The following is a 17356-nucleotide window of genomic DNA, read 5'->3' on the forward strand; positions in this document are numbered from 1 at the left end:
TCAAAGGTACCCACTTTCTTCAGAACCCACAATCTAGAAACTAGAATTCTTCAGATATTTTTTAAATTTTTTCCTAAGAATCCATCAACTCAATCTGTACCTATGGTAGCAAATCTACTATTCAGAAGCACTGACTCCTAGGAAGCTCTCTCTAATGGTGGCTGTTCATCTTTCCTTCACCTCTTACAACTGAACTCATGGAAAAACAGGGTATTTTTATACTTCGTGTTCTATCTACATTGCTACTTGTAGACCATTCTCATTTCTTCCTCCCTAAAATGTCTACCTTTAAATTTCATATACATCATCAATTATAACAGCAATGAACTCTTCCTGTTATATGCCCTACAGTTTTCTAGGCTCAAAATCTCCCCAACAGCGATTCTGCCATCTCTTACTTATTTAGAATTCCTCTATTCCAATGATCTATCCTCTGTTATATTTAAAATACTCCCATGTTGATATCCAAAGTGGGTATTATCAATTATAACTTCTATAAAATTTCATTTTTAAGGACTCCACTTCAATAGATTTGCGTCCCAGCTACCCTCTTCTAGGACTCACTCTTCATAATTCTTTGCTAATAACAAATCCACAATCAACTGACTGTATAACTTTTCCCTATCTCTCTTCTGCTTTCATATCTTCTTCTCCCTCTTTGGGAAGTTTTGTGGCTTATACACTATTTTCCTTTAACAGTTACATTACTTCAATCATCTTCAATTAGTTCACTGATTCTCTGACATAAAAAACCCACTCTTCAGAACTGGGAGGATGACTTAGTGTAGAGAGTACTTGCTTTATAATCACGAGGTCTTCAGTTCTACTCTTGAACACCCACATGAAAGCAGGGCATGGCCTTGCATGCCTACAATCCTGGTGTTAGGGTGTAGTGACAGGTGGATCCTTGGAACTCTCTGGCCAACTGGCTTCCACTTCAGCTAGATACTATGCTTTCCTAAGGCAGAGAACTATAGAGGAAGTCACCTGACTCCATATGTACAGGAGCATTCAAACACCCCCCGCCACCAAGCAAAACCAAAACCAAAACCACTCTTCAGGTTATTTACTTGACCATCCTGTTAAAGTCAATGATCAATTCTCAGGTTTCATTTAACTAGGCCCTTCCCCTTCCTAGTTTGCAGGGCATCACACTTTCTTGGTTTGCCTCTTACCTGTACTCCGTTACTGTGTTTCTCCTTAGCCCACAAATCTCAACAGAAATACGCTGTGAACTGATCCACAATCTTTTCTCTTCATCCATTCTTACACTCATGAAGGTCTTAGCCAGTTTCTTGGCTTTAAAGACTATTATCCATGGATGGTTTACAAATAAACCTCCATCTCAGAGCTCTTCTAGGAAGCCTAACTTACTATATTTAGTTCTCATTTAATGTAGTTGACTTTAATGGATACCCTAAAAACTTAAGAATCGTCAATTTTCTGACATTTCATAATCTTCTAATCTCAGCAAATTGCTAGTTATTCTTGACTATTCTCATGAACTATTCTGATTACCTTACTTTACTTGCTTAGCAAATTCTGTCAGGTCTACCATCAAAATACCTTTCCTTCCATTAGATCTGACCATTTCTGACTATCTATACCACAACTTCAGTCCAAGCTGGTTTGGATTGTTTGAATAATTTCCAACTGCCTTATTTCCCTTTGTTTCCCTTTATCTGATCAGCCAGAAGGATTACGTTTCCTGTTTTGAAAAAATACCAAGAGCTTCTAATCTCAAAGTGAAAGTGGAAGTCTTTACAATGGCTTATTAGGCAGAGCAGAGACCCTCCATTACTACTTACTCACATCTCAGCCTCTCACCCTTTCCTGCTCCACTCAAGTCTGTCTCTCTTCTCTCTAGTTCCCTAAACATTCTTCTTTCCCTCTCTCTCCTTCAAGCCATTGCCTCCCTGAGGATGCTATTTAAAACTGCAGCCCACCTTTTACCCCTCCCTCCCATTTTGGTTGGTTTTTGCTGGATATGGTTTTGTTGTTCATTGGTAATCTAGTTTTGGGAAGCTGAGTCAGCAGGATTAAAGTTCCACCAGCCTGGGCTACAGAGCAGGACTCATAGAAACAACGGTAACAAATTATCTTTGGCCCCATCACCCCCTAGATCATAATCTCTGTGAGAACAGGGTGTTCTTGTTTGTGGTACCTCCTACACTGGTATATCCCCAGTACCTACAAAAGCAACTTTTTCTTAAATAAAGGAAACCATTTCCTCTCAACCTGAGTGTACTTTAAATCAGAAATCTACACCTTTGACTGGATTTTTTTTTTAAGTTTTATTTATTTATTATGTATACAGCATATATGACTGCAGGCCAGAAGAGGGCACCAGATCTTATTACAGATGGTTGTGAGCCACCATGCGGTTGTTGGGAATTGAACTCAGGACCTCTGGAAGAGCAGTCAGTGCTCTTAACCTCTGAGCCATCTTTCCAGCCCTTGACTTTGGATTTATTGGCCGTTTCTTTCAGAACCTAGGACAGTGCCGACTAAACTGAGGTAATAGGACTTTTATTGATGGCCTAGCACTATGGATGACAGAATACAGTTCAACTTACTGCATACTAATGTGTATTGTCTCAGACACCACACTAGTTGGAAACTATGACCCTGACATATTTGTAGAAAGTTTCCATGTACTTTGTATGAAGTCTGAACTGCTGCAAGATTTCAACTTCTTATCTAATTTTATCATTCATTCCACCATTAATGGACTTTTTAGCTCATCTTTCCTCATCCATCCATGAATAAAATAAACGCTGATTTAGACCATCGGGATTTTCTGTTACTGTTGTTTCTTCAAAGCATTACATTTATATAATGTATATAAAATACATAAAATACTTCCAAATGAACTTTCTTTAAATACATGCAGTAATGATACAAATCTCTTGCCTATTCTAGAACTTCTTAACATTATTATCGGCACAATAACTCTTTGGAAAAAAAAATATAATGACCTCTTCTCAGTAAACTGCAAATACGTCCATATATTTAAAATCTTGCCTAAATGTATATATTATTCAGAGTCCCTGAAAGTCTAAGGACTTGTCTTTGCGCCAACAGTCATTTTAAATAAAAACAGCAGTCTAAATAAAATCTAGGGTAAGTTAGGGCACTAACATTCAAGTATTTCATTCTATCCTGATCTTATCCTCTCGGTATTAAAGGGTCAACCCCCTTGGTCTTCATACAAATTATCTTATATTTAGATAATTGCTTAGAGAATATGAAAGCATACTGTTTGAACTAGATATAATCAAATGCTACCTTACTTTGCAAATAGTTGTGAGTGTAAGAAAAGTTTACAAGCATTCAATGTTTACGTCTGAAAATTACTTTTTCCTTTTAATGAATTATCATTAATTTTTAATGATACATAAGCCAGAGACACACAATTTAAACATGTCATTTGTTTCATCATTGGTCTGTCCCAACGTTTGTTATAAAGCAAGAGACTGTCACAGGAAACTACTGACTCAAGTATGCAGGAGAAAGCAATTAGCAATGAACAATTAATGCTGACCTGCTGCGGCGTCTGCAAGTTGAGAGAGAGGCACAAAGTGTGCCATTCTTTGACTCTTCAGAAACGAAAAGAAATGCCTCCACAGTGCACTGGCCACTGCAGCAAGGTGGCGCTCTTTAGCCAGTAATGAAGACTGCACAGTTAGGTCCACATTCTCCCTTTGAAGTTCCTGACACAATTGCTGATGAACACTCCTAAAAAGAAAGAAAACTATAGATCACAACTCAAGAAATTAAAACAAAAATTTTTCCAAGATATTTTATTCTTTTTCACGTTTATATCTTAAGAAAACTGAAGGAGCATTTGTAACTAAAATCTTTATGCCAAGGCATAATGCATTTCTTGTTATTTGAAGGATGAATGATGGCATATTAAACACCATAAAGTTAATGTTAATTACTAATGTCAACCATTAATTATATGCTTTTTAATATGTCAGATCCAAATGAGAAAGAGCTAGCTTCAGAATGAGGGTCTGAATTTTACAATTTACATATGACAAGTGATTTTACATAGACATGAAAATAATTTTTTAAACCATTTTCTCTTGAGGTTTTAGGGCACATACATTGGAAGGAAGGTAAGAACATCTGGCTCGTGTGGTATTTTAAATTGAACATTTTTCTTTGTATAGAAAAGCAGCAGACCTTGGTGCCAGTATACAAAGCTGTGGGGGCAGCCTTGGTTACTGGACTAAAAGGGTACGAAATCATTTTCACAGAGTAGACAACAAAATATTCTGTTCATTAACACAGCATAATTCAATACTGCCTTAAATTCTGATTTATCATTAATTACTTTTTGGTTAGGTAAACCTGAATTTTGAAACATCTTGTGGACCCTAACAGAAACAAAGGTGCAGAAAATTGAGGTTACCAAACTATGCAGAGGAAGAACTATGAGACTTCTCAATGATTGTGAAGAGAGGCATTTAAAAAGGAATCCATCCAGAAACTAATAAAATGTCATGTTAAATGTGGAGTGAGGCTCTTCTCTTTGTTTACATCACTGCCATACCAACCTAGAGGAGAGCAGAAGTAACCAGGTGGATTATCAGCCTCCTATTTGTTCTCTGTTGTTATATAGGAAGCAATGAGATGCAAAAACACAAAGAGCCCGAGGCCTCCTTTGACAGAAATTGTTTTCAACTAAGGAACATAATCAGTACTTTAAAAATAATTAATTCAAATGTAGTTTTTCTTGATGTTTTAAGCAATTTATTTAGAACATGCACCTAAAGTAATTCTACAAAGTGGTTATAAGACCACATCTTGTCACGTAACTATATGCCATGGACTAAAATTTCCAAGTATGAAATATAATAATATCAGGAGCTTCTGCCTCTTTACATCAGATTTCTGCACAATCATGAGACACTACTTAATCTTACTTTAAGTATGGAAAAAGTATACAAATGCCTTGGGAAAGAATATATAGCAAGCTATTCTATAGAAAACAACAACAAAAAACTAGCTAAGTATGTGATGTGTTCTCTGTGTACAAATCTGCCCAAGATGCTCTAAATTAGAGGCTAGAGACCAGTTTAGATCCTGTAGGTGAGAACACAATGAATAATACTCTACTAGCATTCTTTCCTGGTAACACAGAAAAGATCAGGAAGACTTTCTGCACACTAAAGTCCAACCAAAACAGTGACTATTTCCTCTGGTGTTTAGCAGTTTTCAGGTATACTGATTTTAGAGGATAATAAATAATGTATTATTCACTATTTCTATATTAAGCCATTTCGTTTTTCACAAAAAAACCTACTCCCTAGGAATGATTAACATTTCTGATCAGTTTCTATGTGCAAGAAACACTCTCTCATGATGTTAAGCATCTCATCTGCTGGGCTTGCACTCAGAAGCAGAGGAACCATGAGTTTGGAGCTATTTTGGCTACAAAGCAAGATCCTACCTCAAAACATGGCGAGTGGGTAAGGGGATCAGTCATCCAGTTCTCACAAGAAATAAAATAAACTCGGAGTGAATTAAAGATTTACATATGAGACCCAGAACAAACTACTAGAAGAAACACTTCAGGGCATTGGATAGCCAAGGAGCTTTTGGATAAGACCCCCCAGAACACAGAAAGAAAATACAAAAATAGACAACTGGAATATTAAACTAAAATGCTTCTGTATCACAAAGGAAACAATCAACTTAAAGCAATTAAAATTGGAGAAAATATTTACAAACTACACATCTAACAGGGTTCAATATGCAGAACAAAGTCCAAAATCTCATTATTAACAAAACAACTTTAAATATTTCAGACATGTCTCGAAAGACGACATACATACAAATAGCTAACAGGCATATGAAAAATATTCACTATAAAACTTAAAACCACAGTGAGATATTGTGAGAAAATTTCAATCTAGTTAGGAATGGTTATTAACAGGGAGTAATTGCAGGTGAAGAAATGTAGGGTAGATTTGATCAAAATACATTTTATGCATATATGAAATTCTCAAACAATAAAAAAGTCTTTAAAATTTCTATTTGTAAAGGTATTTCATTTTCTGCCACTAACTTTTAAAATGGGAAAATGTTAATAAGTCTGTACAGCAAGATTCACTTTTTGTTCTTTTTTTCTTTTTACTGGACCCTTATATCTCAACAATAGAGATGTAAACTATCTATGAGTTTGGTTTGCTTTGTTTTTTGAGACAGGGTTTCACTGTGTTATGTAGCCCTGGCTGTCCTGGATCTCTTTGTAGACTATGCTGGCCTTGAACTCAGAGATTCACCTGCCTTGTCTTCTGAGTGCTGTAATTAAAGGTGTGTGCCACCGCCGTCCCCCTCCCCGCACTATCTACTGTTCTTACTAAATATGCACTCTGGTTTAAAAAGTGGTGGTTGGAATATTACATAAAAGACAACAGGTAAACTAGTGCTGGAGAGAATGTCGAGAAAAGGGACCGTCTTACACTGTTGGCAGGGGATTTAGGATACATTATTTTTGTCATTCTAGGGGTTCCTCAAAAAATTAAAACTGAAATGCCATGAGTCAGCAACACTACACCTGGGCATGAATCCGAAGGCAATGAAGTCAGTCTGTCAAAGAGACATCTGCACTCCCATGTTTACTGCAGCATTACTTACTAAACCCAAGAAATGGAAACAACCCTATCTGTCCATCAAGTGATGAATGAAGAGAAAGTGTGATAAACATATGAGAGAATATTACTTAGTCATAAAAGAAAGAAATTCTGAGGCTGCAAGACGGTTTGGCTGGTAAAATGCTTGCCAAGTGTCCCAGTTAGTTTTGATTGCTGTAATAAAAAACCATGACCAAAAGCAAGTTGGGAGGGAAAAGGTTTATTGGGCTTATACTTCCACACTGTGGTATATCACTGAAGGAAGTCAGGCTAGGAACTCAAAGAGGGCAGGAGCCTTGTAGCTAGAGTTTTCCTGCCTTGCCCACAGTCAGGACAAATCTCTCTCACCCATCAGTTCCACTGTCGCTCAGATCCAACCAAGTAAACACAGAGACTTATATTGCTTACAAACTGTATGGCTGTGGCAGGCTTCTTGCTAACTGTTCTTACAGCTTAAACTAACCCATTTCTATAAATCTGTACCTTGCCACGTGGCTCATGGCTCGTGGCTTACCGGCATCTTCACATGCTGCTTGTCATGATGGTGGCTGGCAGCGTCTCTCTGACTCAGCCTTCCACTTCCCAGAATTCTCTTCTCTGCTTGTCCCGCCTATCCTTCCTGCCTGGCTACTGGCCAATCAGTGTTTTATTTACTAACCAATCAGAGCAACATATTTGACATACAGAACATCCCACAGCACTTCCCCTTTTCTTTTTTTCAAAAAGGAAGGTTTTAACCTTAACCTAGTAAAATTACATATAATTTGGGAATTTGGGCATAGCTTCTCTTACTACTTCCTGCTGGAGGGGGGCGCTGTACCTTATGGGGACACAAAGAAATTTTTAGGATTATGGAATAGTCCATGAGGCTGTATTGTCTCAGCCAGTTGCCTTCAAATCATTTTGGATGTTGGATCATCTGGGTCATGGTGTCATCGGAGACCTTTCAGGGGGTCTTGGCTGGTCAAACCTGATGTATCTTAATCTGGAACAAATTCAGTGAGGCAGGAAGAACCTGGAGAGACAAGGGTGGCCCTGTGTTTTGAAAAGCCAAGGACTATAGCAGAATTCCTTATTAGTTAAGACTAGAGAAAGATATAAACATGGATACTCAAGGCAATATTGAAAGGGACAACAAATAATATGCCCCACCTTTTACTTTTTCAGTAAAAAGTGATGACACAGTAGGAGGGTCTCCTGGTAACCTCGGGGATATGATTCAGATATCTGAATACATAACAGTAAAACACCAACCATTATGTAAATATCTGACATTGCCAGAGTGTATTCCTTTCAAGGCAGACTGAGCAGGGGAAAGACAGGGTCTAATTAAAGCTGAGACAATGACCCCAAACTAAGTGTGTCTGAGAAATGTGCACCATTGAGTATTGCAGACTGGGAAAGCTGCATACCCAGAACATGCAAATGCTCCCACTTGGATCTCCAATGTTCAAACTTCGTAAGTCTGTTGCATTCAAGGTAAATTAAGACTCGGTCACAATTTCTCTATCCCTGAAGAAATAAGTGAAAAAGAAGAAATGACAAGCACCAGCCATTACGGAGGCTAACTATGTCTGCATACAGCCACCAGTTAAAGATACCCATGCAGTCTCAGGGAATTTTTAATATCCAAGTTTCTGGAAAGGAAAACTAATTCTAAAGGACTAGTAAAAAAGGGTGCATTACAAAGTGCTGGCAGTTAAGGAAGCACCATCATTAGGGACACAACTGTGAAAGAAAACACACAAGAAACATTATATAACTCATGTATAACTCTAGATGCCGCAGATATTTTCAGAGATACGTTCTACCTTCTTGAATAATCAGTGGAAAAACAAGAGATTTGCTGCCTAAAAGGTAAAATCAAAACAAAAATATATATAAATTTCCCCAACACTTGGAAATTGCTTTGAGTAAAGACAACTTTCATGCAGGTTAAAGTAATTCTGATACACACATGTAGACATATATATAATAACCAGGCCATCTTAGATTATAAACGATGAAATACAGTAACAGACAATAAATTTGCCAAATATCAAGTTACTCAAATTGCAGCTTTCATAGTATACATAATACCAACACACATTATTAGTATTTACTATGAGCCTGATGTCAATTATTTCATATGTATTATTTCTCATCCTGTGAGGTAGAAACAATTATTATTCAAATCTTACAAATAAAGAACTGATACAAGAAAAGAATGTGCAATGTAGCTAGTTACAGTAAATGTAGCTGAACTGTGTGACCTTGGAAGAAAGGACTTTCCTGTTCTCCTGAGTCAGGAACGGTGGCTATGGTTGTTAAAACTACCTAACAGGGTTTTTGTGAAAAGCACATAAAAGTCTTCCGGAGTATTCATAAGTCCATGATTACACCCAGACTCTTTCTAGCCCACTATTCACATGCCTTATGGCTATAAATTTAGTTCTACTGTCCCAACTCCTGTTTTTCATTATACTCAAGAGATTTCTTGATTTGTTTATTTAGTTCCTCCTGCCCCATTTTCTTGTTTTCATCTGTCTTGATTCCACATGTTCACTGATTTATCCCCCACCTCACCCCAACCACGCTGTAGTGGCAACAGAATCTGTGGCTCTTCTCTGCACTGCTGTTCTTCCCTGGTAACTTCACAGCCCTCTGCTGCTATAGGTAAAGTCTGCACATGATGAACTGGTCAACCTATAGGTTACTTTTCTGGCATACATAGATGGATGCATCTCTTGACGGATCTTGTACTATACAGGACAAACATGACACAGTATATGTGACTGGCAGGAACTGACAGAGAACAGCAAACAATGAATGATTCCTTCAGCTCTATTCTAAACATACTGACTTCAAAACTCCGCATTAGTTTAAAAAAGTTTCAAATCACTGTGAATGAATAGATACTGGTAAACAGAGAGAGGGGGGGTGCTCTACAAGCGAAAGCCTTGCAGGCTTCTCCTTGCTGGTCCACATCTGTGAAATAGAACTGTTGTCTGCTTCACTACACAAATATAACATATAACCCAAGTCCCTATGTTTTAAAGCTGGAAACTACTTTAAAAACTACCTAATACAATTCTGTCTTTAAGAAGAACTGTAAAAAGAAACTGGAAAGTGGGAAGAGGGAAACAATCTCAAATGCCTCTAGGTAAAAAGAAACTTTCACAGCATCTGCAAATGAGGTAACACAGATTCAGTTCTGTTCAGATCACTGAGCAGGCCCAAGTTATAAAGAACGAGTGATAAGCACAAGAAAGTAGGCTGACAACCACAATCCTGGCATACTTTGCATGTGTGTGCATGTGTGTGTGGAGCTGGGGTTGGGTGGGTGGTGAGGAAAGCAGAAATGTGACTGTTGTAGAATATTATTTTAAGGTGTGTTATTTTTGTTTATGTTGCATTTGTTTAACTCTGTGAAGCTGTGTTATTGTGACTGTATAAATAAAGAACTGGCCAATATCAAGGAAGGAGAAAGGGCTGGCAGGCAGAGAGGATAAATAGGAGAAAAATGGGAGGAGAGTAGAAGGAAAAAGGAAGAAGTAGTCAGAGAAGGAGGAGGACATCGGGGGACAGCCATCCAACTACATAGTAAGCCACGAAGTAAGAGTTAAAGTAAGATAGACAGGAGAAAGGGGAAAAGCCCACAGGCAAAAGGTAGGCAGGATAATTTCAGTTAAAGAAAGCTTGCAAGAAACAAGCCAAGCTATTTAATTATGAAAGCAGGCATTCATAATTAAAAATAAGCCTGTGTGTGTGACTTATTTGGGAGCTGCTGTGGGTTGTCTTTCTGTACGCTGTGAATATGTGTTGCTCTGATTGGTTGCTAAATAAGGCTGCATTGGCCAATGGCAGGGCAGGATAAGGTTAGGTAGTACATTCAAACTAAAGACAGTATGAAGAAAGGTGCAGCCGGGAGATATGCCAGCCAGCTGCTCAAGGAGCAACAAGATACCAGCAGACTAACAATGCCATGGCCATGTGGCAACTTACAGATTAATAGAAATGGGTTGAGTTAAGTTATAAGAGCTAGCTAACAAGAAGCTTGACCCATAGACCATATAGTTTATAAATAATATAAACCTCTGTGTGTTTATTTGGGACCAAGCGGCTGCAGTTCGTCCCGACTGCTGGGACAGGCAGGACTGGAGAAACTTCCAGGCTACAGGGAACTAACTGGGTGGCAGGCCCCTCAAAAGAATAATAAAAAAAAGCCAACAACATGTGACTGCTTTGAGCAGATTCTACAGATAAGCAGTGCCAACTATGATGCTCACAGTCACGTACAACACACGACCTGGGGAGAAATAAAGGGAGCTCTTCAGTATGCGAGGAAAATTATATAAGCAAACACTTCTCTAGGAAACAGAATGGCTTATGACCTGGAAAACTTGGGACTTGGCTTTTCATCTATTAGATGGGAATAGAAAGTCCCATTTTCCTCTACAGAGCTGTTAACCCATCAAGCAAATGAAAACACTGTAAAATATAAGGCAAGACAGGATGCAGTTCAGGTCTAACTCCATTGCTTCAAATCCTGGTAAATGTGATTTAGATGCAGGAGATCATCAGTAGAATATACAGGTCTGGAGACAGGCATGCCAGAGTATGGCCATTTCCTTATTCCTTGTAAGCATTAAATAAATCCTACTCAAAAACTGAAATTAAGCAGACCTTTTTTTTTTTTATTTGTGTCTTAGCCACTTGAAGTAGGCATAGAGCTTGGGTCTGGTTAATTTTATTTGTAAGTTCTTTATAATAAAGTTTAAATTAAAAAACAAAAAATTGAGAAACTGTTATTATTAGCCAGCAAATTCTAGATTACTTATAATCTCTGCACTAGCCCAGGTTTAACCATGTGTTGTAGTTACTATAATTTTAAAGACAAGAATTACTGTTATTTGTCATTTTATAGACAAGAAATCTAGACAGTGTAGCAGAGCAGACCATTCTGCCCATGTGAAAAAGAGCCAGGATCAGGACCTAAGCACCCAGAACAAATCAATGTCCCAACTAAGAATCACTGTTTGATAGTTGTCTCAAATACCATTTTATGACCTAAATAAACAACATATGTTTCATGTGTTATATTGCTGTATTTATTTATTTGTATACAAAACTATTAAAAGTAGCTATGGGCTGCAGAGATGGTTCAGCTGTTTAAAGGATAGGCTCACAATCAAAAGGTAGCTACAAAGTGGCATATGAGCCAATCCCAGCTAGACATCAGATGCAACATACTAAAATTTTAATATTCCTATGGAGTGTAAAGATCTTTTAAAAGGATCTTAAAGGTCAATGATATGTGATATTTAAACTTTTGCTAGGACCATATGAATTAATTTGCAAGGGTGGAAACAACAATAACAAAAACAATTAGGAACCCAGAAGGGCAGTGGTGGCAAATGCCTTTAATCCCAGCACTCAGGAGGCAGAGCCAGGCGGATCTCTTTGAGTTCAAGGCCAGCCTGGTCTACAGAGTGAAAGCCAGGACAGGCACCACAACTACATAGAGAAACCCTGTCTCAAAAAAAAAAAACAACAAAACGAATTAGGAACCCAATGATAAACAATGAATCAAGCACATCTGTGTTTCTGTAAACTATGGGCTCAATGGTTCAATGGGTACAGCCCATGACTGCTTGACCCTGTTGCTTTGGTCTGAGGAGGAATAAAGGACAGAGAAGGTGTGTTTTCATGGTGGTCAAAAGCAAAGAGAGACAGAGAGGTTACAAAAAGAAAAGAAAGGAGAGGGAGGAGTAGTGGGGAGGAGGAGAAGGAGGAGAAGAAGGAGGAGGAGGAGGAGGAGGAGGAGGAGGAGGAGGAGGAGGAGAAGAAGAAGAAGAAGAAGAAGAAGAAGAAGAAGAAGAAGAAGAAGAAGAAGAAGAAGAAGAAGAAAGGGTATTGTCCTAAAGATTTCTTTCCTCTTAGGGGCTCCAATACCTCCCAACAGTACTAAATGGTGGGGGACTAAAACTCTAGCACATGGCCTTTGGGGGACACTTCAGATCTAAACTTCAGTACATCACTATGGTAATATGCCCTAAGATTTCATATAGCAATAGTGGTCAAGTACTTAAAAGGATACTTAACGCTCTCCCAAAAATAACAGCTACTATTCGATGAAAACAAGCAATAAAAAAATTAGCATTCTTAGAGATCATTCTTTTAACAGTTTCACACTTACAGTTGATTATGGCTCTTGCTTTCAGTTGCATTTTATGGGTGTACTCAGAACATGGACCGTTCTGCCTCAGTTGCACCTACTCTTGAGTCAGAATCATGTTGAGTTTTTCACAAACTACTGATGTCCTTATCTCACTAAATGAAGAAGATCTTTTTATACCTTCAATACTGGAGCCTGTACCCTTTAAATATGCAGTATTTCCTCAAGGTCTATGTGGTAAAGGACTAGTTACTCAATGAGGTGGGAGGTGTTGGAAGCCAGCTTTAAGGGAGGGGGTGTCTGAATGATCATTGGGAACATATCCTTAAAAGGGATTAACAAGACCCTGTCCCTCCTTTTTTGCTTCTTAGCCATGAGGTGAGCAGACTACTTCCAACACATGCTTTTGCCACAATGTATGTGATGCACTGTTTTGTCCCAGGCCCAAAGCAATGAGGCCATATGATTAGTGATGAGAACCTTCAAAGTATAAGGCAGAATAAACATTGTTTTTCTTTACACATTGATTATCTCTGGTGCTTGTTACATTAACTAAAGTTCACACATGGCCTAAGTTTATTATTCATTTTTAAATTCTGCCTCAATCGGTGTGGACAGAGTCCTCAAAGGTTGCACTTCCATCAAGTAGATGTTGTTAGGTCACAGACGGTTCCTATCTTTCCTCAACCTTTAAACTGGGAACAGTAACAGTACCTTCAGGAATAAACTGGTTAATAAAGTCCAAATACCTAGTCACTGTGAATGAGTGTGTGTGTGTGTATACTGAATATCCTTGATTCTATGAAATACAGTAATTATTCCATTATTGAGAACACTCTGTAATTACCACCACAGATGAGGAAATGGCTCTGCAACTAGTAGCACCATGGATCACACTAACGCAAAGTCCTAATTCTGAGCAGGAAGCTGGTTGGATTTCATTCCTCTATGTCTGTACATATGAAAAACAAGTTATAATTTATTCCAAGAGTTGTCTCCTCTACTCATAAAGCACACATGCAAGTCTGATTTACCAGTGTACATAGAGAAGACATATAAGGTCTACTTAGATGAGAATAAAGAAAGGAGGAGGGCATACAAAGTCCACTCGACTCTAATCCAAAACACACTGCAAGCATTCTCAGGAGGAGGGAAACAAAGCTAACAGGACACAGTCTCTGGACTGCTAGAATTTACAGTTTGTTGAGACAGAGGAGTGACACAAACTAATATTCAACTACGACGAAGAGACACATCTCTGGAAAGTTGACATTAAACAAAACACCCAAATGAGTAACGGGGTGGAGGGTGGGAGAGTCATGGCTACACAGAGAAGAACATGCTGAGAGAAGAAGGCCAGCACTGAGGTGCCGAGGCTGGCATAGCGAGAGGGTCAGAAACAAGGGGACAAAGTGGCTGGAGCACAGCAGACACTGGGTCAGGATCACACGTAACAGTAAGACTCTTATATAAGTTAAAGCACATAATAAGCCACAAATGTGGACGTGTGGTTTATATCTTAAAAAGGACACGTAAAACAGCACAGAGTTTGGAGGGAAAAACAACCATTTGACTATAATGGAGAGGTTTTATAGTAACATTAGCAGTCAATAAAGTAAATAGAAGTGGGGTCTCATTTGTTCACTCATATTTTCTTCATTAATTTTATAAGAAGTTACCCAGTGCCAATCACTGTCTGAAATCAGAAACAGAAAAAAAAATGGTTAAGGTAAATCCTACTATTAAAAACAAAGGCAAGCCCTTCATTCTGTTGGTCAGGTATCACAGAAAGCTCTGAATGGAGAATGGCAGAATAAAAACAACACTTGGGAAAGACTGATGTGGGAAAGCCAAGACTGAATGGAGCGAGGAGAGACCCATGAGGCATTAATGTGTAATTTGACTTATGTTATGAAGGAAAAGAAAGCCAACAGTAATTATCTAGCAGCATACAGAAGAGGATAGCAGAGCTTATGTTACTGCCAAGTTTTGGTGAAAAAAACAAACAAACAAAACAAAACACAGAAGTTGGGAGGGATAGTTAATTACTACAGGAGGGAGGTATAGCTTGGTTTAAAATCAATGTTTAAGTGCAAACACCTACAATCTTCTAGAGTGGAAGAGTAAATTTAAATCCCAGAACCACTCAGTCCAGCAGCTGAGCTCACAAGAACATGTCAAGATCTAGTTACAAAGCACTTTACGAGGCACTAACCACCAGCCACAGTGTGTGCATTCAAAGAATGTACTATAAGACTATGACCTGAAAAAAAAATTTAAAAAATTAGGGGCACCATGACTACTCTGTGGAAAAAACACACCAGCACCATCACAAAAGTTGTATTAACTGAAAAAATACCACAGGAAAGTTCAAGAAATTGAAAAAATATGAATAAAGCATAACAACATGAAACTGTATACTGTCTAGAACACTGGTTCTCAACCTTCCTAATGCTGTGACTCTTTTAATATAGTTCCTCAGGTTGTGGTGACCCCCCCCCCCCACAACTATACAGTTATTTCGTTGCTACTTCATAGTTGTAATTTTGCTAATCGTAATGGAAATATGTGATATCTGACATATAACCCCCAGAGTGATCATGCCCCACAAATTTGAGAACCAGTGTTTTAGAGAATTACCAACCATTTGGTACTATCATATGACAAATGGCAATAGTGAATGACAGAAGAATCAACTAGAATATTAATGGAGTCCAGTGTGCACTCCAGTTGTATTATGTAACATCAGATTTGGGTTTGTCTGCTAACAAAATACTATGTGGTTAAGATTATGAAGGCAGAAGGCAATCAAAAGATCACTTCTATGAATTATTCTGTAATTGAATGCATGTATTCTTACAAAAATAGATATAATTGTCAACAACATACTTGGGATTTCAAAAGTTTGTGTTCACAAAAGCTGGAATTATAAGTAAACAAGTCATCAAGGTCAAGAAAATCAATCCAGACAAAACCACCATAAACAGCCAACATAACACTGTATACCAGGATCTATACATTTGGACATCCTGCTAAATGCAAAGGCTAATTTTGCAATATTAACTGTCTTGGAAACATTTTCATCAAATAACCCAGCTTGATGAGTATGTGACTTTATGCACAGACAAATAAATACTTAAACTATCCATTACAATAGTCTCTCATGCAGGAAGGAACAGTACACATGTCACAACATGGCACCAGTACCATTTGCAGGACACAAGGCAAGCAGCACATAATGGGTGATCTATACTATATGGTCCTGAGTTGAATGAATACATTTCTCTATTATGATCAGATTTCTGTCTTTGTGGTAACAGTTCAATTTATGCTTGTAACAAAGAACCAAGGAAAAAGTTTATGCTACATGTTAAGGTTTCAATTTTATTATACTTTAAGATGCTTCAAGCAATTGTTATGAATTAAGGCCACAATGGAAGGTTAGCTGATGTTCTATGAAATTACAAATGTAAGAAACTGTTAGGGATTGTGACATTATGATTTAGGATAGCTAAAAGGAAACCCCCAAACAATCATCACCAGTATATGACAATTCATTTCTAAGTGCCTTAAACTGCTTTTATTCAGCAAGGGATCCAATTTCTAAGAACTCATTCTCCAAATTTAACAGCTAGTAAGGGAATAGATGAAAATGACAGAGGAGTAAGACAACAGCCTTCAATATGAAACATCAGTTTTCAAGTTCATCTGCTACTAGAATATATTATAAATATCATCAGTGAAGAAGAACGAGGATCTTTGTTCTTGTGGTTAAAAGGCAAAGTAAGACCATTTCTGTGAAAGAATATTAACTATTATTATATGTAGGTGCAGGGGTGTGCTATGGGCAAACATGATATAAGGCATGTGTGGAGGTCAGAGATCAACTTTGTGGAATTCATTCTTTCCTTCCACCTTTATGTGGATTCTAGGATCAAATTCTAGTTGCCAGGCTTGTGTGCTGAGCCATCTCACTTGCCCTTTGTGAAGGACTTAAAACACTCTCACACACACACACACACACATACACACACACACACACACACACACACACACACACACACACACACACACACACCCATACACACACACCTTTTTTTAAAAAATTTTTTGTTATTATTATTTTTTTAATGTGTGTTGGTGTTTTTGCCTGCATGTATGCCTATGTGAGGATGTCAGATCCCTTGGAATTAGAGTTACAGACAGTTGTGAGCTGTCATGTGGGTGCTGGGAATTGAACCGGGTCATCTGGGAAAGCAGTCAGTGCTCTTAACCACTGAGCCATCTCTCCAGACCCAACACACACCTTTAATAGTACATCTAAAACTTAAAAGGGGGCTTTCAGAAGAAGTCTAATGACGTGTAGGATTCTGTGCCACAGAATAAATGCATTGGCTGTACAGATGCTAAGGAAATGGAGGATGCCGAGGGGCTGAGGTAGTTCCAGTCTCAAGTCAGGACAAAGAGTATGGGAAACTGGCTGGAGAAAATGAAGCACTAGATTCCTTTTGATCATGTGATCACTGGTGATTTGAATGAAATCATCTAAGGA

General features: G+C 38.1%; 1 protein-coding gene across 2 annotated transcripts in view; it reads right to left on the reverse strand.

Moving 5' to 3' along the window:
- The window catches only part of Mms22l (MMS22 like, DNA repair protein), a 124555-nt gene that overhangs the window by 26060 nt on the left and 81139 nt on the right, over nucleotides 1-17356 (reverse strand). For both annotated transcript variants that reach the window (XM_052717756.1, XM_052717755.1), the window contains exon 15: nucleotides 3545-3738. In XM_052717756.1, coding sequence (XP_052573716.1) covers nucleotides 3545-3738 — 194 coding nt within the window. The remainder of the gene's footprint in view (nucleotides 1-3544; nucleotides 3739-17356) is intronic.

Source organism: Peromyscus californicus, unplaced genomic scaffold, assembly GCF_007827085.1.
Source record: "Peromyscus californicus insignis strain IS unplaced genomic scaffold, ASM782708v3 Scaffold_5__1_contigs__length_169319896, whole genome shotgun sequence".
In the NCBI taxonomy this organism is placed as follows: Eukaryota; Metazoa; Chordata; class Mammalia; order Rodentia; family Cricetidae; genus Peromyscus; species Peromyscus californicus.